The following is a 26,310-nucleotide window of genomic DNA, read 5'->3' as shown; positions in this document are numbered from 1 at the left end:
CCTTCCTGGGTGTGGTTTGCATGTTCTCCGCGTGCCTGCGTGGGTTTTCTCCGGGTCCTCCAGTTTCCTCCCACATTCCAAAAAAAATGCAGATTAATGGAACACTTTAAATTGTCCCTAGGTGTGAGTGTGATGGATGTTCATTTCTGTGTGGCCTGCGATTGGTTGGCAACCGGTTCAGGGTGTCCCCCGCCTACTGCCCGGAGACGGCTGGGATGGGCTCCAGCACCCCCCGCGACCCTTGTGAGGATAAAGTGGATCGGAAAATGAATCGATAGACCGCGACCGATGTGTTGAACCAGTTGAGCTTGGCGATTGATTGCAAGCTTTGGCCTGACCAACAGAGAACAGAAAAATACCAATACAGTCTTTGGCGAGCAATGATTTGGTCAGGCAAATTTGAAATCGGTCCTTTAAAAAAAATAACAACAATAATATAAAGTTTCTAATAAAGGGTGATTAAAATTACACAATTTGAGCGATGACCACACCCTGGCCATGTAAGATTGACATGAAAGTCAAGTGAAGTGACTGTAATGAATAAATAAATTTAATATCATCAAACTCATTTTAGAATTTAGGCTGCAAATGTAGGTCGGCCATTCAGTTCACCAGGGAGGGACTTGTTGGACCTTATGGCCCACCAAGGACGTATCGAATGATGTCAAGCTGATCTCTAATGACTCGCTTTACCTTCAGGAGGGATATTGAGGCTTGCGGCCTCGGTGCTCAGAGTCAGCAGCAGGACAACCTGGAGGCTCCCTGCCAACCTCATCACCCTCCGCTGGTCAGTGGACACAGAGGAGTTGCGGAATAGATGTCAGGGAAGATCAATTGGCAATCCTTGGACTTTCTAAGGCACAGCAGACCTGCAGGGCGGCATTTAAAAATATGGTCACGGTATGTCTAGTTCATTTAGAGAGAGGGAAAAAAAAAGTACGGTAATTGAATCGCAAGTGTCCGCAAATGCAGAATTGAGTGACCCTCCCAGATGAACAGTTGCTCCTCTGCAAATGGACAAGGTGGGAGTGTTTAAAATCGGATGTATAAATAGCAATTTATGCAAAATGGCTGTAAGCCAGGGAAAACAAAAGAAAAACATAGATAAGACTTAAATGCTATAAAAAATTTTAATCAAGTCACACTACTTCTCTGGGCTTTTTACTGAGAAATCCTATTAAAGACCTTTTCTGGTTTCTTGAGACAGTTGCTTTTTTTTCAAATAATCTTTCCCTCAGGGAAATAATGATGTGCTTTATTTATGTGTGGTCGGAGAAATTAAAAATGGATTAGCTGAAAGGAGTCTATGCTGTACTCGGTTTCAGAAAAGAGGACAAACTGAACAAAAGCACAAATCAGCGAGAGACAAATATGAGATTCCAATGAATAACTTGAAAAGAAATTCTCAGAAAGCGCATGCTTTCCGACACATCGAGATCAACAAATATCTGTCCCCGCTAATAGCACAAAAAAGAAAAACCGAGCGGTAAATCCAAACCAAAATACATTTGAAGACTGTCAACCGCATGGCAAAGCCACTTCAGCCAGTCAAAAGATTTTTTTTCAAAATGTCAAACAATATAGCACAGTCCTAAACCAAGGCCAACCTTCTGTGTCTCGTTCGATTGAAAATAATCAGAACATGCTGGGCAACGGGGTAGTATCTATAAAATGTACGTTTGCTGGCACACACAGCAAATATTACAATGCAGCTCCATCTGCTGGACATGGTTGTTCCAAAATTCCACAGAAACTAGATTAGTCGTTTTCACGTAATCCTACTAAGTACTTCAATAGCACCATTCAAATTGAAGCCCCTTTCCACACTTGGTCAAGAGAATGGTGAATTTATGAAAAGGGGGTATGCCTTAGGTCACCACAGTTACTCCTGAATGTCACATTTCAAAGTTCCATCCATCCATTTTATCCCAGGTCGGGTCACAGGGTCAGCAGCTTTAGCAGAGAAGCCCAGACTTCCCTCTCCTCAGCCACTTCCTCCAGCTCTTCCCGGGGAATCCCGAGGTATTCCCAGGTCAGCTGGGAGACATCGTCTCTCTAGCGTGTCCCGGGTCATCCCCGGGGCCTCCTGCCGGTGGGACATGAACACCTCACCAGGGAGGCGTCCAGGAGGCATTCTAATCAGATGCCCGAGCCACCTCATCTGGGTCCTCTCGACGTGGAGGAGAAACGGCTCGACTCTGTGCCCCTCCCGGATGACCGAGCTTCTCTAAGGGAGAGCCCGGACACCCTGCGGAGAAAAGTCATTTCCGCCGCTTGTATCCGGAATCTCGTGCTTAAACATTTTAAAGTTAGCCAAACAAAATACATTAATTCACATATGGAGAAAAGTTTGGAACAAGGGGATCTGGATTTTGGACCACATTTCATTGATGTGTCAGGGCTAATTGAGAGCATTTTCCTTCAGGCCTCTCTCCTCTTGTAGCCATGGCCTTAATGAATCCAAAACAACTGTTGTGAACACAAGCCAGTGAGCATCACATGTACCTTATTGTTATGATGTTGTTGAAAAACGGAGCAGAACACTTGTCTGCCGCAGATGACCCTATTTTTTTTTTTACCCCCGGCAGCCTGTCTGGTGGCATGGCATGCTAACAGTAAACCCAACTGGCACATAGGCTTACCCGCTGTCTGCTACGTCCAAGTATCAGACTATAAATTGGCTTAAGCCCACCGGCGTTTCACGGCTTAGTTCTCGCAGCATCTGAGACTGCGGCGGCATCCTTGGCAGTGCCAAATGGTTTCGCCCTGCAGCTAATCCCGCTATCAGAAGAATGAAGTCTGGGATGTCTGACAATGACCGAGTGCAACTTGCAAAGCTGCGAGTGAGCATGTGTTAGCCCTTCTTAGCGATGCGGGCTAATGTGGTAATTGGTGTTGACTCGATTCAAGATTAAGCTACTTGAATTTAGAATCAATTAAACAAATTGAGAAAGTATTAAAAACTAAACAGACCTTGCCTGATTATCTTCCGTTGGATTAAGTGGTGAAGCTGGCTAGATGTTTATTCCGGCATAGTAAACACGCATTTTCACACTGTAATAACATGGTAAACTGATGTCATTCTTAGTCTTTCACGATTGTAAAATTCCGGGTGACACATCTCACATGCAGCCAATAGGGTGAGAACAGAAAGGCCCTAAGTCGTAGGCAGGAGCATGAGAGGTGTGGCCTTCCCTTTACATGTGCGCCGATCCCAACCACACAACATCAACCTGAAGCCGGCACATAACGTCCATGTGAACATAACCGTAAATTGCACCCATAAAGAACAAGAATTACTCGTGATTAAACGTGACGATCTGTCAACCTGCAACATCAATGAGAACAAAAGCAATCTTCAATGTTGCTCTAAAGTGAAAACTAAGCATTTCCTTCAGCGACATCAAGCACCTGAACACATGGCAGACGATGGCCTTAAAGTCTTAGAGATTGTGCTCCTTAAGCCAACTGCGTGAAAAGTAGTTCTAGCTGCTCCGCGACACAACTTATCCCTGTCAACTCAAAAACGATCACGTCAATATGAGCCACTTGTTACATCCGCCTCGTGTGACTCACAAAGTTTCCTAGGGCAAAACAATTTGAAATGGAAATAAGCCACAACATGATGTGTGCAAACAGACTTTTGAAGAAGTACTTACTAACTCTTGTGTCATTCTACATCCTCAAGTGCACAGGGAACAGCTCGAATTCCAGAGACAGAACCATGAGGGGGAGCGTTCCAACTCGTCTCGTTGAACGAACACCTCTGACATGTCGGTCCTGCTCCAGCTCAGGCCTGCCCCCTTGAACACGCCCCTCCACTCAAGCGCCCGAAAGGGGTGACAGCAGAGTCGCTCGAGTGACATATGTCGCCAAAGCCTCCGCTTGGCATAAGAGGCTCTCTAAGCCTGTGACAATGGCTGGGACAAAGCCTGCACTGCGGGGGGGGCTTGTCGGGAGCATGAAAGAGGAAGTACAAGCATGTTTCTTTCTTTTCTTTTTTTTTTTGATTGGGATCCCTCCATCACGCCTTGCGCAAACTATGCACGCCCATTTACACCGTGCTCATGATTTCAATGCGATGTGTCTGAGGCTCCTTTGAAAGAAGCAGGGAGTCATTTTCCTTTTGAATCTCGGAGCTTTTGTCGAGTGAAGTGTCTTTGCCTTGACTTGCTCCGGGCTACTCGTACAGTAACTGGAGGAATGGGAGCACATGCTAGAAAAATAAATGTTTTCCTGTCTTGCTCTCTGTAGTTTTACCCTTCTAATTTTCTTTTTTGGGCCTTAAAGCACCAAAATTTCTCTCCCAAAGTTGGACCCAAAACTTGAATACTATGATAGCATTCAGTCGTGAAAACACCAGACGGAATACCGTAATTTCCGGACTATAAAGCGCACTGAATGATAAGCGGCGTCCATATACTTTTTTCAAGGCAAAACAATTTTGTACACACATAAGCCGCACCTGCCTATAAGCCGCAGGTGTCCATATTGTAACGTGAGATATTTGCAAAGAAAGACGGTACACAGAAAGAGGTTTCAATCATTAATAACTTAACCTGAACTTTTCTTTCCAAAGTGTGCCTCATAACGCGGCAGCACGGCAGCAGTAAAACAGCACTCATACAGCTGGTTTAAAATTGAAGGACAAAGTCATTTGGTGAGTTTTTTACTTCATACCTGACTTAAGTGTCATGTGTTGATGAACAGACTAGGATGACACTTCCTGTTTGGCAACCGGCTGATCATGACTTGTGTCTTGAAGCAAAACAGGCAATTATGTAGTATACATTCCAGCATACCAAGCCAGTGCTTGACTTCAGTGTAAATCGTTCACTCAAGAATTATTGTGCATGCAAAAGCAATCGGTGGTGTGTGAGAGCATTGTAGTGCAACGAAATTATTGCCAAGTGGCACACGCGTGACTGTGCACATATACTGTAGGTGTAATTTATGTCAGCTCAGTATACAGCCAGACATGAGGGAAGCTTCCAGGCACACCAAGATTTTGTTTGAACTGAGAGATCAAGTTGAAAGCCTCTGAAATATGTCAATGCTCGCAAACTAGTCTTCTCTGCAACCATATGAGGCAAGAGACTGTCAAACTTCAGCAACTTCCATGTTCTAATCAATGGCACTTGTCATCAGTAGGCATGCAGATGAAGTGGGGCCTTTCCCAGCAGATGGATTTCTCTTCCAATTTTACACAGGGTCCTGCTCCAGGAACATTTATAAATCGAATTATGACTGTAAAGGCATGAGTCCAGGCATATTCCGCAGCACTTGTGATCATAAGGTTCCTGGGTGAGCTGGAGCCTATCCCAGCTGATTTTGGACAAAAGGCGGGGCCGGCCGTGGACTGGTTTCCACAGAGCATACAGACAAATAGGCATTCAAACTCATTGCCATACATAGACATTGCAAGAGTGTTTCACACTATGCAATATTTTCTTTTTGTAAACCTGCTCACCCTTGAGTGTTTGCACTGCGCGGTACCTCAGTAACCTGCAACACCTGAAGAGTGGAATGCCTCCATCCTGTACACAATGTACTGTACATACAAAACTACGACTACTACTACTACCTTCCTTTATTAAATTATCATTTTAAAAAAGTATTCTTATGTAGAATGCCCCCCCACCCGCTTTCTTTATCTATATTAGTATTTATCTTTCCTTGAAAATAATCAAAAATTAAAATCCATATTGTGCAAGTTTGTCTACGTCAAACGTAAAAAACAAAAACAAAAATGAAAAAGAAACCTGAAAAAAAGTAAAGACAAATTTTAAATCAGTCTAAAAATACTTTTTTTTCCACACTAAAAGACGCACAAAAATCAATATTCTGATTTCTGGGATAGAGTATTTTAAATGTTCTGTGAAGTGCTTTGTTACAGCTGCAGGGGTTGTGAAGGCTTTATTTAAATAAATCCATAACGTATTGTATTTAGCGTAGCTCCATCTAATGGATGCATAATGCAACTACAGCCACTACTGTAGCTTCTGTTACATGCTCCTTATAATGTGGTGCGCTCTACATATGAAAACTGTTGTAAACTAGGCCAGTCATTGAAGATGCGACTTATAATACGGTGCGCCTTATAGTGTGGAATACACGGTAAATCTATGAACACGTGAAAAAAATTCTGTTGACCAGTGTAAGTATAATCTCCAGCAGCAACCCGATTTAGGAGCATGAGCTCGATTCATAGCAGTAACTCTTCGTCTTGTCGCAAACTTTGATGCATATTTAAGGATATGTCATAGCGAGCCAATTGTTAAGAACAGCAGTAATTCGAAATCTTACCATACTGCTCTGTGATGACGGTCAAAACAAATTGCTATCGAGATCGATTGTATTTGGAACAATCTGACTAAACTGTCGCCACCAGAACACTTTCATTAACTGTCGCTCGCGGCGATGCTGCCAGGAAAACGTTTCAGACTAGTGTGATCCAATGTTGAAAAGTCAGTTAAAAACAATAAAATGTGCTATCGCCATCATACTAGCAGAGCTAATAGGTCACAGTCTACATCTTCACGCGAAAGCTCGTTCTTGTCAAACATCAAGAAACAGATGTGACTCCAATGCACGGAGCACGTTACAGAAAATAGAAATCACACAGCTTTGCTCAGTTCTCAACAGGACTACTCGCAATGATCCTTCACTATCATCCCACTGCATCGCACTTCAACCCTCACCGCCACTGGAAAAAAGTACATTAGTTGTGGTGAATATTCTTTGTCATTCTTTACCACTGTCGTTCTTCTTGCAACAACAAATAAAGTCAACGAAAACAGCAAAAACACAAAGTTCTTCCTTTGATGCTGGCTCTAACAGACACCGAAAAAAGGCAAATTGATTTTTGATTACTGTATGTCAAATAAGGACAATTCCAAAAACAAAAAGGCATGTTTGTCAGGAAAATTTTGGATCGACTCTCCAAGGTCCAACTGGAATCCTTTCAAGAAAATGGCTTACTAATTGTGTAAAATCCATCCATCCATTTTCTGAACCGCTTGATCCTCACTAGGGTCGCGGGGGGTGCTGGAGCCTATCCCAGCCGTCTTCGGGCAGTAGGCCGGGGACACCCTGGATCAGTTGCCAGCCAATCGCAGGGCACACAGAGACGAACAACCATCAACGCTCACATTCACACCTAGGGACAATTTAGAGTGTTCAATCGGCCTGACGTGCATGTTTTTGGAATGTGGGAGGAAACCAGAGCACCCGGAGAAAACCCACGCAGGCCCGGGGAGAACATGCAAACTCCATACAGGGAGGCCGGAGCTGGAATCGAACCCGGTACCTCTGCACTGTGAAGCCGACGTGCTAACCACTGGACTACCGGGCCGCCTTATTGTGTAAAATGCAGGAGGAATATCTGATATAGAAACCACCTTCTCTTTGAAGTTTATTCTTTGTCAGTACATTCCTATGCGACTTGTTTCCGCACCTCGACAAGCCAGTAATCACGCCTGGAATTCACACAAACAACTTCCAGTGACACAACAAAACCTGCACTTCCAGTGTCATGTAGAGCAGTGGCCCCAACCAGCGATTCGCGGATTGGTACCGGCCCTCGGCTTGTTTGGGACAGGCCCGCACAGAGACAGACTTGCATGCTGTGATAAATTTTACTCCATCAAGCGTGACGTGGGATATGTGCACGACTCGAGCCAATCGGCGTCCCACTGCTAACTTTGGTTTGCAAGGTGAAATAAACGAAACCCGCCAATTCATGAAAGAAGAAGCAGTCAACAGAAAGTAATCGTAGCAAATTGACCAAACGTACAGCTGTACGCGCAGCTGCTTGGCAGCCATGACTTCCGAAGATTAAGCTATTTTGACAAGAGAAGTTCCTCCCCTTGCGACGTGGAAGACGAAGCTGTTGTGCGTGCCATGTCGTCAAATGCAACACAATACGAGAAACCTGTTGAATCCTTTGAACAAGTAGCAAAAATACGAGCGGAGTTCGAACAGCTTCCCCACGTAAACGTTAGCAGTTTAGTTGCTAATAACTAGTGGGTAGCCACCGGATGAAAGCAACAATCAATTGTGTCATCTTTTGATCAGTTCCATTTGCAAGTAGCAATGATGCTAACGCCGTATGTAGGATCGTAACTTTAAAAAATGATTATATTTACATTGTTAGGTGTATTTATTATTCATTGTGCAGTAGAATGAGACTGTTTGAAAAGAATGATTGTGAACAAAATGTTGAATTACTCTATAATTATCATTGTTGTGAGTAGCGGTGCTTTGAAACTGGCAATTAAAAAAGTAATTTAAAAAAATCAAAGGTTGCCGGTCCTCAAACAGCATGTACTTGTCTCAACCGGTCCGTGACACAAAAAAATTGGGGGACCACTGATGTAAATCACATTTTTACAAAGAGTGCACAGTAGTTTCCACAACATATTTACTGAGTCATTCCAGAATGAAAAACATTCCTGATCTCCAAATGTATCAAAATTGCTTCTGTTCTTAATACACAGGGGAGAGATGACCACGCAGTTATTTGTAGTTCCTTCTTTTCCACACTGTCATGATTCTGTTTGGGACCAACGGGGGGCACTATAGGGCTACCCCTGCAGCTGCACACCTGTTGGTCATTAGGTAATTAGTGTATAAAAGGACACCTGCTCGAACACTCAGGACCGGGTCATTGTTTGCTCTTTGCTACCGTCATGTTCGTTTGTTTGCTGTTCCTTTGCTGCTGTCATGTTTGTTTTGGTCACGGTTCTGTTTTAGCTTCAGTTGCTATATTTTTTGATACTTTGGACTATGATTGTTTTTGAATTTTGTTTTCTCTGTGTTTTATCAATACACTTCTTCAAGTTCACCCTGCTCCTCCCTCCTGCCTGCTTTTTGGGGTCCACCACTACCACGCAACGTGACACACACACACACACACACACACACACACACACACACACACACACACACACACACACACACACACACACACACACACACACACACACACACACACACACACACACACACACACAAGTTGGAATGAGTTGCCATAAACAGGCTGCTGGGCTGACATGCAATGACACCCTTTTATTAGGGATTCCAAAGATATTTTGAAGCGTTTTCTTTCCTGTACAAAGTTGGAGCTTCGGTTGATGCAAAAAAAATAAATAAATAAATCAACTGTTTTATATAAACTTCGCCCACGGTTTGGGTGACCCAAAAATAGGAGCAAGTGGTTGTTGTCTGTGTGAAAAGCGTCACAGGGTGGCTTTCTGGAGCCTCTCCACTCTTCACAGAGAAGAGACAATGCGGAGACAAGCCGTCGCGCTCAGCTTCCTCCTTTTGAAATACCAGCGACCTCACACCTCCTTGTCAGCGCCGCACATTGTTCATCACTGATCCAGAGAATTCAACTTGCAAGCGGTGCATTGCTCCAAAGTACTAACTAAGCTGGTAATTACGTAGCTCATGGGATCATCTTAAAGGCCTTAAGTGGTATTTAGTTGGCTTGGTGGAGCAGTTGAATGTGGGGAAAGAAAATAAAACACCAAAGTGAAGACACCCCTCACTAGATCGAGCACAATGGCTCCATGCTCCGTTGTGTCTACATTTTCAGCAAGAACAACCCTGACTTCCTTACTTAATCTTCAGCTGGTAGAAGATTTATCGTCGCGCTCCTACTGGATGTGTTTCTATTTACAGTTATTGTACAAGATATGCCTCGGTTAGATAACAGAGGTGTCAATTTATTTTAACACTTGCAGACATTGCACATGAAGAACTCGGAGATGGTCGGCTGAATGTGTGTTGTGATTGGTACGGATTCTTGTCCAAGCCCAGGAAACTGCTTCGACTGATTTGATTACATTTTCAGATGTGTCTTTTGGAAATAAACTGTCAAAATATCCATACACATGACTTGATTGATTAAGAGGTCAAATTCTAATTACTTGCATTCTTGAAGAGAAAACAAGTTGTTTGTTTTAGGGGTTGCATCAATACGCCGAGTGAGCCAACACAAACACGGGTATTAAAAAGGTTGATTGATTCCTCATTCTTGTTCAAAATGGTAAAATGTTGAGAACTCACTGAAACTGAAAGACTACACTTTAAAGCACTTTAAACAGGACGCCAACCGCCCCCCAAAAAAATTCTGACATGTTCTATGCAGCCCCGCTTGTCTAAACACGACATCCTGATTCATAATGCGCTTGTGGAATATGACGTCTGCAGTAAAACACACCCAGTTTTGTCCATTTGGCCATTTGCTGTCGACCGAAAATGACCCCAGAGTTGCTCAGGGTCCAGGTAACAACCAATCATGGCTCAGCTGTAGAAAACAGGCTTGCCGTGAATGGTCGCTACTTGAGTCCTGGACAACTGTGAAATCATTTTCAGGCGACAGCAAGTGGCAAAATGGCCACCCCGTGAGATGGCTAGAAACAGGTGGATTTTGTTGGCTTGACTCATATTCCACAAAAGCAATATTAATCGCAATGCTGTTTGGAGACGGGCGGCCCGGTAGTCCAGTGGTTAGCACGTCGGCTTCACAGTGCAGAGGTTCCGGGTTCGATTCCAGCTCCGGCCTCCCTGTGTGGAGTTTGCATGTTCTCCCCGGGCCTGCGTGGGTTTTCTCCGGGTGCTCCGGTTTCCTCCCACATTCCAAAAACATGCGTGGCAGGCTGATTGAACACTCTAAATTGTCCCTAAGTGTGAGTGTGGGTGCGAATGGTTGTTCGTTTCTGTGTGCCCTGCGATTGGCTGGCAACCGATTCAGGGTGTCCCCCGCCTACTGCCCGGAGACGGCTGGGATAGGCTCCAGCACCCCCCGCGACCCTAGTGAGGATCAAGCGGCTCGGAAGATGAATGAATGAATGAATGTTTGGAGACGAGTATAGAACATAATCCTGTAATTAACATTTTTGGGTTGACTTCCACTTTAATATGCTTGAAAAATTGTGAAGCAGTCTACAGTGGAGCCTCATAGTTTGGCACCTGCTACTTTCTTGAAGACCACACCCACCCATTATCCCCCCACTTCACCCTGCATTTTTTTTCATAGGAAACACAATTTATCAGCATTTTTTTTTCTTAGATTTTCCTTCCTCCCCCATTTCAATGCGCAGCACTTATATGCAGATTTTTGCTATTCGCTGTCTGGCCCCCATTGATGGATGGAACAAGCATTGCTTGACTGATGAAAAATTGATAACAGTAATGATATGCAGAAATCAGTTAATTAGCATTATTGTGAGTGATGGAGATATACTGCATATAAATATGACTCGACTCTTGAGAATTCTGATGGTTGTGTGGCTGTTAACATGAGTCTTGAGGAAACAGAGGTAAAATGTAGCGCACTGTCTTGTCCAGGCAAACCAAGACATCATTTATTAAAAAAAAAAATGGTGAGATTTATTTAAAAAAAGAAAAAAAAACATAGAGAGACACCGTTGACAGATCTGTCAAGGGAGCCTTCTCCCCCTCCGCGTCTTGCGCTCTCATTTTATCTTGTTGGGAGATGGTGAAGGTCAGCGCAATCAGCATTTTGAGCAGCTACACAAAGTACAGTCTAGTGCATGTGCAGGCAGCTTTGCTTATCCGCAAAATAACTGGTCAGCATTCAATAGGTACAAAGAGTTACCGGTACTTTTTTTATTTTATTTTTTTTGCCCTGTTAGATGTCAGATTCCCATTAAAGCACTTCTCGGAAGCAAACAACTGAGGAATTGCTGTACAAAGTCATTTGTGGCCTAAAGAACGACGACAATAACATCAACCAAGCTGAAGGTCATACAGGAATTCATGGAAATCATGAGTGTGCGTGGGTGTGGGTGTTACTTGAATAGGTAAAGCCTGTTTGTTTGCCTTTTATTATCCTTCTGAAAATCCAGTGTAACAGATTTGAGTTATGCTCCCACAAGCTCAATGGCGGTCGTGTCGATTTACATTTGTCTACTACTGTTGGTAATTTCAAAATAAGACTGATGAGTAGATATTGCTCTGAATATTCTATTCAGATATTGTGCGACAAAATCTCCAAGGCAATGTGTGAAGCTACGTTTAGTTTGGCGCAAACAAAAGCCGAGCCTGCAAAGACAAAACCAGAGAAGATCGATCCGTCGGTACATTAAAGACGCAACCTGACGACAGAGTCTACCACAACTACTTGTTCGTCACTACAGTGTCGACTTGTGATAAATGTGACTTTGTGATGTTTAGAAAGAGCAGCTGCTCGTCGATCCTGCAGATTAACATTCATCTCCAAAGGGCTCGGATTACAGAATGTAATGAAAGTTCACTTCACCTGCCCGGTCTTGTCGCAAGCGCACACTGTGAACACTCACCCTGCATTTTAAACGTAGAAAACGTGAATGTCAATTGAGATACACAAACAGTGAGAATTTCCTGTCAATGAGACTTTTTTTTTTCAGAAATCATCCAGGTGCAACCGACACAAACGGATCAAGAGAAATTCATGCACTGTTGCATATGTTTGCCTTTTTTGTTTGTCTTGACTGAACCGTCTCAGTGACTAATCCGATGCATAATTAAAAAAAAATCGATGTATTTATCCCTCCATCCTAAGAGTGAAAAACATAAGGTGTTTTCTGTTCGTATCTAATTATGTCTATGATGAGAATCTGGAATAAACACAAACAATCAATATATGCCACTATGAGATAAGTGATGAAACGGCTGTTGCAACACTTTGGGAAAACAAGGCGATGAGTCACATCAGGAGGGCGCCCACGCTTGCAGCTTTGACGAGACCTGATGCCAAAATTCTTTCGCAACTGAGCACGACAATCCCTTCTGCGATAACGGTCAAACTTTTCTTTGATCAACTTTCCCAAGGAACGTAATTTTATTTGAAATAATATCTGACCAAAGTTGAAACTTGTCACCATGATAAAATCGATGAATAATTGCACAGGCTTTGTTTTAAGTAATATTTAAACATGATTTCTTATGTAATATAAATATTAACTGTCACTTGGACTGTCAAACAATCATAAGCCATAAATCGAAGATAAAATGTTAAAACGTAACACTGGCATGATGACAAGTGGCATATCAATTCCCTATGCGAGTACTCCTCAGCCAATGGCAATTATTCATTCATTCATCTTCCGAACCGCTTGATCCTCACTAGGGTCGCGGAGGGTGCTAGAGCCTATCCCAGCTGTCATCGGGCAGTAGGCGGGGGACACCCTGAATCGGTTGCCAGCCAATCACAGGGCACACAGAGACGAACAACCATCCACGCTCACACTCCCACGAGGGACAATTTTGAGTGTTCAATCAGCCTGCCACGCATGTTTTTGGAATGTGGGAGGAAACCGGAGTACCCGGAGAAAACCCACGCAGGCCCGGGGAGAACATGCAAACTCCACACAGGGAGACCGGAGCTGGAATCGAACCCGGTTCCTCTGCACTGTGAAGCCAACGTGCTAACCACTGGACTACCGGCCAATGGGAATTAAACAAGAGAAATATTGTCGAAATGTATAATTAAGTAAAATCATTAACAGTTGTCCTACATCTTGAGAGGCTGAAGGGTCATGTCAATAACACTTTTTTTTATCATCACATTCCTCCACTTCAAAAAATATATATATTTTTCCCATTCTGAACTACAAATGATCAGTCATGCTTTTGTCTCCTCACATAGTTATGACTCAAATTCTCAATAAATCCTCATTTGATCGTCTCTCATGACTTCAGAGCAGCTACGTGGTTTTGTCTTTTGTCTGTTCATTTTCAGATTCTGTACAATATTTTGCCACAAAGTGCCCTCATATGTCAGGTTACCTCCATGCTTGGTAGACATGCTGACTGGTTATTGTCTTTTCGGTCACGGCGGTCTGATGACAGGATGAAAAACGAAAGATGATAGAGGCTTGCAGTCCTTGGCTCTCAAAAGGTGGAGTACACTTAAATCCGAGTTTAAAAAAAAATGCCTCTTCTATCGTTATTTTTAAAAAGCAGTCAAAACCACATTCGTTGAAGCAGGCAATTTGCTAAGAATTGCTTGTTTTGATTTGAACCACGTGGAACCACTTTGTGAGTCCTTTCTGTGAAAAGTGTTTGATAAATATCATGAAGTTACTTAAGGGAAGCAGCACAGCTGCTCAGCCATTTACAAGACTACCTACGGTGATCACCTCTGACAAGTGTGGCGATGCTGAACAAAAGTAATTACCGTATTTTCCGCATTATAAGGTGCACCTAAAAGCATTCGATTTCAATCTTCCCAAAAGCTGACCGTGGACCTTATAATCCGATGTGATACGTATGCATGTGGGTGTGTGTGCATATATGTGTGTGTGTGTGTGTGTGTGTGTGTGTGTGTGTGTGTGTGTGTGTGTGTGTGTGTGTATATATATATATGTGTGTATATATATATATATATATATATATATATATATATATATATATATATATATATTCAGGGCGGCCCTGAATATATATATATATATATCACACCTAGGGGAAATTAATTTTCCCTAGGTGTGAATGTGAGCGTGGATGGTTGTTCGTCTCTGTGTGCCCTGCGATTGGCTGACAACTGATCCAGGGTGTCCCCCGCCTACTGCCCGGAGACGGCTGGGATGGGCTCCAGCACCCCCCGCGACCCTAGTGAGGATCAAGCAGTACGGAAGATGAATGAATGAATGAATATATATTCATTCATTCATTCGCACTCACACTCACACTGGCCAATTAGTTCAAGTGCGGTGCTTTTATGACAAACGACTACTGCACTGACATCAAATGTAAGATATCAATATTGCTGCAGGTTGGGTGGCAAACTTAACAGCATTAAAAAAAAAAAGAATATTAGTTGTTACATTAGCCAGTACAATTTAAGTCACACATTTGTTTTTTTTGTCTATTTTTTTATCGGCTGATTCCCACATAAAATTAAGTGATTCATTAGAAGAATACGGTGAATTAGAAAAACGGCATTATGACGGTAAATCCTGCTGAGGCACTTTATTAGCTGTTTCAGTAAGATGATGAGCTCAGCTTATTTTAACCTGGTTTGCGCCTAATCAGTTAATTAATGTTCTGGCCCCGGTCCAGTGGTGCTCATGAAGCAGGTAGGTCTAAATTACAGATGAGACAGCTTCCACAGAAGCTGCACCTTGCGTAGCTCAGTCTGAATTACAGCCTGTCCAACATGGAGTGCTGACAAAGGTACGCCTGTGCAAGTGTTAAAGGTTTGTTTCGTTTGCATTTTTGGGGAGCTCCAGGAAAAATGGGATTGTTTCAGTCTGCGTGCTAAACAGAGTTGGTCCGATAATCGACCTAAATGACTCTGCCCGCTTTGATGCCGAAGCCTGACACAGTTGCTGTTCTTACTGATCACTTTTTAATAAGCCCGGTTCATTAAAGTGTGTTGTTTCATCTTGCAAAATCGCGACTGTGCTTCTGACGTCACTTTGTCTCAGAGACCAACATTTATGGGGAGACATTTATTTAAAATCTCACAAAGGATTATCGAGAATAAAATTGTGTTTCTACGCACAGTTTAAATTTAAAATAAAATGTGGACGGGCTCCAACACACCCGCCACCCTTGTGAGGATAAACGAGAAGAAAAGGATCGAGAAGAGATTTTTTTCTACTGTCCTTCGAGGTGGAGTATTGACTTTGTCTCACGAGCATAGAAGACAAACGGCAGAAAGACACAGGAATTGACATACATAAAACCAACAACAGACCCATTAAAAAAAAAACGGAATTGAGCTGTAGTAAGAAACAATAGATGAAAACACATCTTAATTTCATATTCACGATGGCTGCTGTCATTGTGCCACAACAGATTTCTTCATCATGAATCTTCAGAAACTCCTGCTGTTAAATGTGCTTCTTTTTTTTTCAGCGTCCATTCGTTTTGAGAAGCAATCTCAAACCAGCAAAACGATGTATGATTCTTCCCAACATCTTAAATGGCCTTGGATATTTATCCACGCCTGCTACAGAGGTATCAAAGCATACCATCGCTGGAATAAAAAAATGTGTGTAGTTAAGCGGACCATTGTTGACATCTTGAGCAACAAAAAGAAAGCTGCGGCATAGGAGTCATCAACACAGAAGGCAGGAGAGATGGAGGGTGTGTGTGTGGGGGGGGGGTGGCTGGCGAGTTTCTGTGGAAAATATTCATTGCACAGGAGAAGGAAATCCATGGGAATCCATTTCATTAGCACATGAATCAAATTCCAGCAGCAGGAAAGAACGGACAGTCACTGCAAGCTATAAATGGAGAGAAAAAAAAACATTGAAATTTCTTGGGTAAAAAAAAAAAAATGTCTTTTGACGGAGTTTGTCGAACCAACATTCTGTACGTTAGGTCAGAGCTGGCCGTCACGCTGCAATTTGGGACGCTCATTGTGGCAGGACTATTTGACAGTCAACTTGTGACTCAGTCTTCAGATTTTCTCCACCTTCTTTAGAAGAGTGGCTTTAAAGTGCGGTATGTGTTCCTGAAAGAACACAGAAGGCAGCGAGATGACTTATTGCAAATGCAACACAGAGGAGTGTCAATCATGCCAACAGACATCCCGCCCACGCTCGTGACTAATATTTTGAAATATTTAAAGTGCTTTACCCATTCGAATGTTCTGATGAAACTGCTACCACGGCAACATTCTTCTGGAGATCATTCATTCATTCATTCATCTTCCGAGCCGCTTGATCCTCACTAGGGTCGCTGGGGGTGCTGGAGCCTATCCCAGCTGTCTTCGGGCAGTAGGCGGGGGACACCCTGAATCGGTTGCCAGCCAATCGCAGGGCACACAGAAACGAACAACCATTCGCACTCACACTCACACCTCGGGACAACTTAGAGTGTTCAATCAGCCTGCCACGCATGTTTTTGGAATGTGGGAGGAAACCGGAGCACCCGGAGAGAACCCACGCAGGCCCGGGGAAAACATGCAAACTCCACACAGGGAGGCCGGAGCTGGAATCGAACCCGGTGCCTCTGCACTGTGAAGCCGACGTGCTAACCACTGGACTACCGGGCCGCCCTCTTCTGGAGATCCCATTCACAAAATTAGAAGTTGGCGGACATCTGTAATGCCCAATGTCACGGAAATGGCTTCTGTGTTTTATTTCAGACCACACATGTGCCGGCTTCTTTTTTCGCAGACAGGGAAATGATAATTCAGGCGTTTACAAAAACGTTCATCTTTGATATTTGAGCTTTCTCCAAAGAATATTTGTCCCAATGAACAGTAGCTGTTTTCTCCCCGGATAGTTAAACATAACACACCTTGTTTTTTTTCTCTGCTTTCATTCGGTGCGCTTCCTGTGTACAACTTCTCGTAATTTCGTGAGCAATTTATACTTCAAAATGTTCAACGCTGCAGAGAAAACAAAGTCTAAGTCTACGTGCCAAGACATGTTTGGATGCAGGTTTAATCGTAATGAGCTCTGCTGGTTACTTGTGGTGGACCATCCAAGCATTAACAGACGGAATGAGTTTCCACACAGCAGCCAGAATGTCACCGCCAAATTCTTTTCTCTTATCAGCAATGAAAAGCTGTCTTATGATGAGGCCTAAATGGCGCCGTCAGACGAGTTCTTTTCCACTGACATGGCCTGATTTTCTCAAAAGGCCACCTGCGGTGCTCCTTCTTCCACAGGTTCCAGGAGCAAAACAAAACAGTGCAGTGATCCGCAGAGGAGTCCGCGGGAGGTGCCCGTATACAGAGTGGATGTTTACTTCCTTGTCTCAGACTTGCTGTCACTGTGTTCTGCATTTACGTCTCAAAGTGAGCGTTGGTACGAAAAAAAAAAAAAACCAAAAAAAAGTCATGACAGTGAGGCTACTGTTCAAAAGGAATTGTCCAGATGAATGCGTGTGAAGCCATCTCAAGTGCCAGCACGCCGTGCTCCATCTAATGTTTCCATTAAAGATTTTGTAAATGCAACACACTTAACGTACAATCTAATATTTAATCTTATTATGTGTCCTTCTGCTCCTGCAAATTTTTCTTGCTTGCTTCCTCACACAAATCAAACTTGGTATCATGACATCTGTTTATTTTAAAAGAAGAATAACCCATGTCCCAAGAGCTAGCTTCTGAAACCATGGTCCTCAATCGGAAAAGGGTGGAGTGCCCCCTCCGGGTCGGGGAGGAGATCTTACCCCAAGTGGAGGAGTTTAAGTATCTTGGGGTCTTGTTCACGAGTGAGGGCAGGAGGGAGCGAGAGATCGACAGGCGGATCGGTGCAGCGTCTGCTGTGATGCGGACGTTGTATCGGTCTGTCGTGGTGAAGAAGGAGCTGAGCCAAAGGGCGAAGCTCTCAATTTACCGGTCGATCTACGTCCCAGCCCTCATCTATGGTCACGAGCTATGGGTCGTGACCGAAAGAACAAGATCCCGGATACAAGCGGCCGAAATGAGTTTTCTCCGCAGGGTGTCCGGGCTCTCCCTTAGAGATAAGGTGAGAAGCTCAGTCATCCGGGAGGGGCTCAGAGTCGAGCGGCTTCTCCTCCACATCGAGAGAAGCCAGATGAGGTGGCTTGGGCATCTGATTCGGATGCCTCCTGAGCGCCTCCCTGGTGAGGTGTTCCGGTCATGTCCCACCGGGAGGAGACCCCGAGGAAGACCCAGGACACACTGGAGAGACTATGTCACCCAGCTTGCCTGGGAACGACTCGGGATCCCCCGGGGAGAGCTGGAAGAAGTAGCTAGGGAGAGGGAAGTCTGGGCTTCCCTGCTAAAGCTGTTGCCCCCGCGACCCGGCCCCGGATAAGCGGTAGATGATGGATGGATGGATGGGTGGATGGAATAACCCAGTGGTTAACACGTTGACCTCGCAGCACAGAGGTCATGGGTTCGATTCCAGCTCCGACCTTCCTGTGTGGAGTTTGCAAGTTCTGCCCGTGCCTGTGTGGGTTTTCTCCGGGTACTCCGATTTCCTCCCACATTCCAAAAAACATGCATGGCAGGCTGATTGAACTCTTCAAATTGTCGTCTCTGTGTGCCCTGCAATTGGCTGGCAACCGGTTCAGGGTGTCCCCCGCCTACTGCCCGAAGACAACTGGGATAGGCTCCAACAACCCCTGCGACACTTGTGAGGATAAAGCAGATCGGAAACTGGATGGATGGATGATCTAACAATAGCCAGTGTTGATCATTTTGTGTGAGATCATCTGATGACTGCACCGCACACTTTGAAGATCAGTTAGTTGGAACACACATGGCATTTTTTTTTTCTGTCGGGACATTGTAAAAATCTCACTTAAGGTGTCAAAAAACAAAGCTGCGAGGACTCCACTGCTGTCATAATGCCGAACTGCTCAACACTTATTAGAACGGAGCGCTGTGGAAACACCGCTGTCTTGGACAAACCTTATGTCTGTCAGTGCGCAAGTGTTTTAAAACAGAATCAGTGTCTGCGGGTAATATGTCAGCCAGTGTATTGGCTGTCACATCACTGTATCTCGTTACACCCACACATCATGTCACTTTGAGAGGGAACGTACAAGGTGGGAGATGGATACAAAGCAGGCAGCACATTCAAGGCACCCATCGCCACTTTGATGTAATGTTTTTGTTTTTTTGGTTTTTATTATGACCACCCCACCTCCCTAAATAGACACGTGACAGCCCTCGCTTCAGTTGCTCAAATTCAAACCGGGTGCAAAAGGTATTTGTGCCCCCCCCCCCCCCCATGCGAGTCATTGACTTCACCAAACAGTTGTCGACTCCACCAGCCACCACCTTTGCCCCTCCGTCGGCAGGAATCGGCAGGGCCGAGGGGCACAAAGCCAGACGCTGTGGCAACAAGAACAACGCTCAAGACACTTACTGAGCATTGGTAAACGAAATCCCCATCCCTTAGCGGGAGGACAGTTTGAGTTCGATGGAGACATCTTTTTCTTCAGTCTGCACGACAGACAGTGATGACCCAATCGTCTCGCAACAGTGACCCCTCTTTTTTAAACCGCTGCATTAACTGTGGTGAACTCTGTCACTGACGTCTGAAAATATTTCACAAGCATTCCAACTGTGCAGTGTCTGTCCTCAGAGAGGCCAATAAATTGCCCCAACAAAGGCGCAATACCGAAAGACAGACACAAACTCTTTCACTCATTTGACATCATTAAATGAGTCAGTTGGGGTTCTTGGGTGGCTTTTATTGCTGTAGACCACAGGTGTCAAAGTCAAGGCCCGGGGGCCAGATCTGGCCTGCCACATCATTTTATGTGGCACGCGAAAGCTATTCAAGCATGTCAATTTCTATGATGCTTGCTGAAGTCTGAACCAAAATTTTGAATTGATTGATTTCTGATGTCAAAATTAGTTATCCATCTATTTGTTGTTTGCTGTGTAGATAATATGTGGAGGTGGTTAAACATAACAATCATAACGGTCCTCCAAGAGAACCATTTGAAAACACCTGATTTAAATTGAAAAGTTTCTACTTATAAGAGCTCATTCAAAGAGATTCGTGTACAGTGGCAGCGTGAAAAAAAAAACAATAATTTTACCACACAAACATGAACTCCGGCAGGGTTTCTGACAGCTACTCTCTTGCATTCCTGAGATGAAGCACTCAAAATATTCATAAATGCAGAATTCTCAGATTAACTGCTCCAACAGTTCAAACTGCTAATTCACACAAATGATTTTAGCAAAATCATTGAGATGTAAAATGTGATTACTGCGACCCTCCAGTAATGCAAACTCAATCAACGTGTTTTTTTTCCCTTCTTCCAAAGGGAGGAGTTGGAGCATTAGTCACACACTTTTTAAAAAGAGCAGCCTTCTCTCCCACAGTTTCAAAACGATTGACGCTTATTGAAATTCTTTGCGTCCTTCCAGTGCTTATGAGGGAGCTTTGAAGCAATTTAGCATCTTAATCCAGTTCAGAAACTTTATGCATATTATGATACAAAGGCAAATACCATCGTCAAATAAATCCCTTCAAAGGACAAACATGTAATCATCTGAAATCCACTTAGTGACAGAAAAAAAACGTTACAGCAGCTCTAAAAAAAATCCTATTCTATCCTATCCTAAAAAAATGCTATTCTTCTTTTTCAACCAATAATGTGACCTATAACCGAAAAGTAAATATTTGCAAATGGGGAAGGAAAAATAAACAACTGAGATAATGTACCGTATTTTCCACACCATACGGCGCTTCGGAGGATAAGGCGCACGCACCTTCGATGAATGGCTTATTGAAAACAGTTTTCGTTTGTAGGGCGTACCGCATTATACGTTGCACAGAATAGAAACTACAATAGTGGCTGCGGTTGCGTTATGCATCCACTCGATGGAATACAATGCAATAAACCTTTGTTGATGTCGAGCTTTCACAAACTGTCCAGCTGCAAAAAAGCGCTTTTCAGAACATTTTAAATACTATGACCAAAAAATCTGAATATTGATCCATATATAAGGCGCATCGGATTATAAGGGACACTGTTGGCTTTTGAGAAAATTATGCTATTCGGTGTGCCTTATAGTGTGGAAAATACGGTAGTTGCACAAGTGAGCACATAGTCTTACAAACGGGCTTGATTGTAGTTACGTTCAGAATTAACCAATCACATTCAACCATGTGGTAAATGGGAGTCAGCGCACACCTGCTACCATTTGAAGTGGCTCAGAATAACCCCCATCAAAAACATTTCAGCAGTTGGAGAAGGCTTTTCCTAACTGAAGTTTTATGCTTACCCTGACTGGTCTTTGCAATTGCTCATAATTTCCTCCTCCTTGACTAAGAGCCAAGTTCCTATGGAAGAAAAACAGCCCCAAGGCATCTTGCTGCCACCACTTGGCTTCACTGGATGACAGGCGTTCGTTTAGTGATGAGCTAGCCTGTGTGTCTACCGAATTATTTCCTTTGGAATCGTGTCCCAAAAAGCTGACTTTTGGTTTAATTGGACTGCAACACATGTTCATGTTGCAAAGGTAGCTGCCACCCGATCCCAGAGCCCAGACATTCTTGATAAAGAAGTTGGGAGACTCTTTTCACATACACTAAACATCCCGCTCATGCTGTGTAAGCTTCTCAGCGTAACACTGCTTGCGCTGTAAATTATAAAGAGAAGAATGTATTTTTCTTTATCTCAAACCTGGCAGCCGTGGAGACTTCTTCTATCCACTGTAGATGTGATCAAAACAGCTGAAGGCAACCATTTGCTATTATTGTGTTTCCTATTTGTTCATGCAGCGGCAGCTTGAATAATGTTGTTTACTATATGGAATTGGCAGCCATGGAGCTTCCCAGCTCATCACTGATTAAAAGGCTGAGAATGTCATCCCCTGCCTGGAGAGGCTCTTTTGGCACTTGTGTGGATAACAAAGCTCAGATGCGGAAAAAAAATTATACTTCATTTTGTCACTGTACAAACCCATTCACAGCCAAGAAAAAAAAAAAAAACGACATCCAGTGTTGCACATCGAGACACCACGTAGTATGTACGACAGACGGCATCCATTTCTCTTTGTCTTTTGTTTTTTTAAACCCGTGCAGTAAAGAGCGCGTACAGGCAGACCCTCGGAACGAATGATTAAGCAATTACAGGAGCAATTATCTCCTGCTCCTCTTTTTATAAATAGGTGGAGACAGCATGCCTGACATGTAGCAACACATGCTGGATATACCCGTCGTACTGGGGGATTGTCTGTAAGCACAGCTGAAAAAGCTGCCAAAAGTGTGCCGCAGTCTGCTACTACTAATATCTGATTTATTTGAGGGGGTATTTTTATTTGCCCATTAAAATGTTTCTCAAATTTTGTTGTTGTTCAATTTCGTTGTACAGGTTACTGGGCTCATTAATGGTGGTAAAAATGATTTTTCCTGTTCTCATATTTTTGTTTGACAACACAAAACCCTGGCATTTGAATGGGGACACTCATATTTTTTATATCCATTGTAACTTGTTGGGCGGCCCGGTAGTCCAGTGGTTAGCACGTCGGCTTCACAGTGCAGAGGTACCGGGTTCGATTCCAGCTCCGGCCTCCCTGTGTGGTGTTTGCATGTTCTCCACGGGCCTGCATGGGTTTTCTCCGGGTGCTCCGGTTTCCTCCCACATTCCAAAAATATGCATGGCAGGCTGATTGAACACTCTACATTGTCCTTAGGTGTGAGTGTGAGCGTGGATGGTTGTTCGTCTATGTGTGCCCTGCGATTGGCTGGCAACCGATTCAGGGTGTCCCCCGCCTACTGCCCGGAGACGGCTGGGATGGGCTCCAGCACCCCCCGCGACCCTAGTGAGGATCAAGCGGTACGGAAGATGAATGAATGAATGAATGAATGGAACTTGTTGACCAAACATCCCAAACTTGCCCAATCAAAGTAGGGTCAAGGGTAAAACTGAAGAAGCCTGAAAAAGCGACACTACATCCTCTGATCTTGTAGTCAGAGTTTGGTTAAACTGATATGGAAGAAACAGAAACTCCAAACCTGAGCAATGGATCTAAAAGGACTGGAAATCATCATTTTTAAATAACGCACACCCAAATAACTAAACCTCCATTACTAGTGCCACAACGGACGGTGCACTGAAGGATAAAAATTTAATTACTTCTGGGTTTATCCAAGAGTTGCTCATTGTGTAGCCCCTCAAGCCCCAAAAGGGGATATAAAGTAGACTAGAAATTATACACAAAATAACTTACTCTCATGATTTCAAAATAATTTTCCATCTTAATTTGATCAAATATCTCAGTGCGTGCACATCTTGTTCACACAAAATCATTATCTCATGTGAACAAGAAGAAGCTATATTCCCCTTGGGGAATAAAAGGGGCTCTGTGGTTACATTATTCCGTCAGTGGGTAAATATAATGAGAGAGAATTATACCTGTTTTTAAATCCTGCTGGTTATGATTATCATTATGAATTTTGTACAGCAGGAGTAAAAGAATAGAAGAAATTATGTCATTTCAGATCATGATATTATTTTCACTCAGTATGAAATCATCTTTACACACTTGTAGTAGAAAAAGTAGAAAAAAGCAGGAAAGGCTCATTGGATACAGCGGAAGAAGGAATCTTTGCCAGCACAAATAATGCGCTTCTGTTAGCAAAAAGTTGTGTTTCGTATTACCTGTACTTGAACTGTATGGATTCTTTATATCGTGGTATATCTGGCGATTTAATTTACCGTATTGCCCCAATTATAAGACGGTGTTTTTTTTGCATTGAAATTAGACTGAAAAAGGGGGTCGTCTTATATTCGGGGTCTAGACATTATACCCATTCGCGACACTAGATGGGGCCAGATATCAATGACGCGAATGTTGAACTTGACTCCCCAGGCCAAAGTGAACCCCTGCCACGAAGAATAAAAATAAAAATGGCGGTAGCACGAAGAAGAAAAATAAAAAATAGCGGTAAGAAAGAAAAGAGAAGAAAACAATAGAAGAGATAAGAGAAAATGGAGAAACAGCGACAATCTGGAGAAAAGTGGGGCGAAGATCGGCCAGGTTAACCGCAGCTGAGGAGAAGTTATGATGTACTGTAATTCACATTTCAAAAACCAGAAGCCATTCATGTACGAATGTGATTGCACTTTATATTTGAATGAGGTAAAATAACAAAATATATTGTTAGAATCATTTGTTTCAGATGTACTGTAATTATTTTCTGTATAAAAATTACTTTGGTTTTCAAAAATCTTTTTTTTTTTTTAAAAGAGGGGGTCGTCCTATAATCAGGGCCGTTTGATATTCCGGCCAATAAGGGATTCAATTAATTGTATCGGTCATGTTGTAATGAAAAGACATCACACCTGTTCTATTGTTCTCGTTACATTTCTCTGGGAGAACCCACAGAAGAAGATGCCTTTTGTTTTTGTTTTGTTTTTGTGGCATGTTGTGTCTACGAAGCAGCCGGCATAAAACCGTATTTATGAATGACTCCGGGTTTTCTCTACGTTACGCAACAGCAAAATGCAACGAATGAAAGTCTTCATCCGCCACAAGCAAAGAAAATGTTTCAGCGCAGCAGTGATGACAATTTCTTACCGCCTTAGATTTCCTCAGGGGTGTCCATAATATGAGCCACGGTCCGTTTCAGCTGTCCTATCATCACATTCCTGGCAGGATTATGTTTTTTTTGTCCAATTTTCCTTTCCACGGGCAGCCACCGATTTCTTTGAGTGAGTCGGTCACCCACTGCAACGAAACCTGAAGTCTCAACGAAGCCGTCCCTCTATTTTGGATGCGAAAGAGGTCAAAGGACACGCACGCCAGAGGACTGCGTGTGTTGTGTGTGCGTGTGACGACATTTACATACTATGAGAGGCATGCACCCGAAGGCTTAAGGGAAATATTTCACTCCGCATGTTTGCGCGTGCACAGTGTCAGTGTCTGGCCTCATTCATAGGGCAACCTGGAGTGTTGTCTTCTACTTCCTTACACATCCGGTTGATTGATGAGGACGGTTAATCCGTGCATGTAATTGTCTTTTCGGGGTAAGCGGGCTTAGACTCTGTCATTTTTGTTCTGCTTTTTATGTTATTTGCATGCACTTGCAGAAGAATGTTGATGACTCCTGAAAGTATAACACATTGCTTCACTTATTGCACTTTCAAGGAGTGTAGCTAAAAGAATTTTCATCATGCCATGATAACATTCCACAATTACTCCATAACTCCCCGAGCACACATATTTGAAGGAGAAACTTTAAATGCATTACATTGCCTTGAATTTGTGACAAATGTCAATGACAATAAGATCAGATAACATAAGATATCCTTTATTTGTCCTGCAATGGGGAAATTTACAGTCAGAGTTCAGAAAGGAAAACACTTCGTAGGGAAAGGGAAAAAAAAAAACAATAACTTCTATCAATTACAACAGAAAATTTAACTTGACTGAAATTGACTGCAATGTATGTTGTTTTATTAAAATTTGAAAATATTTTTGCCTATTATGTTTCTATATTGGCGGCACAGTGTTGGCAACTGGTGAGCACGTCTCCCTCACAGTGCAGAGGTTCAGGGTTCGATTCCGGGTCCGGCCGTCCTGTGTGGAATTTGCATGTTCTCCCCGTGCCCGAGTGGGTTTTCTCTGGGTACTCAGGTTTCCTCCCACATTTCAAAAACAGGCATGGCAGTCTGATTGAACACTCTAAATTGTCCCGAGGTGCGATTGTAAGTGTGGATGGTCATGCGTCTCTGTGTGCCCTGCGATTGGCTGGCAACCAGTTCAGGCTGACCCCCGCCTACTGCCCGGAGACATCCGGGATAAGCTCCAGCATCCGCCGCCTTGTGAGGATAAACAGATTAGAAAATGGATGGATGTTTCTATATTCAGATGTGAATCGTGCGTCATTATGACAA

The 26,310-nt window shown here is 43.4% G+C and overlaps 1 protein-coding gene across 14 annotated transcripts in view; it reads right to left on the bottom strand.

Moving 5' to 3' along the window:
* The window catches only part of LOC127591012 (neural cell adhesion molecule L1-like protein), a 72,831-nt gene extending 47,821 nt beyond the window's left edge, over positions 1 to 25,010 (bottom strand). For 8 of the 14 annotated variants that reach the window (XM_052050775.1, XM_052050826.1, XM_052050765.1 and 5 more), the window contains exons 1-2: positions 3,660 to 3,951; positions 694 to 869 (exon numbers count right to left, since the gene is read on the bottom strand). In XM_052050775.1, the coding sequence (XP_051906735.1) occupies positions 694 to 775 (82 nt within the window). In that variant the 5' untranslated portion in view covers positions 776 to 869; positions 3,660 to 3,951. Of the gene's footprint in view, positions 1 to 693; positions 870 to 3,659; positions 3,952 to 24,991 lie in introns of those variants that run through there. The other 6 variants (XM_052050854.1, XM_052050863.1, XM_052050880.1 and 3 more) reach the window with 3 other exon arrangements.
* Between the last annotated feature and the right edge of the window lie 1,300 nt (positions 25,011 to 26,310).

Source organism: Hippocampus zosterae, chromosome 2 (genome assembly GCF_025434085.1).
Source record: "Hippocampus zosterae strain Florida chromosome 2, ASM2543408v3, whole genome shotgun sequence".
Classification (NCBI taxonomy): Eukaryota; Metazoa; Chordata; class Actinopteri; order Syngnathiformes; family Syngnathidae; genus Hippocampus; species Hippocampus zosterae.
The sequence above is the reverse complement of the archived record's forward strand: the minus strand, read 5'-3'. Positions and strand labels throughout refer to the sequence as shown.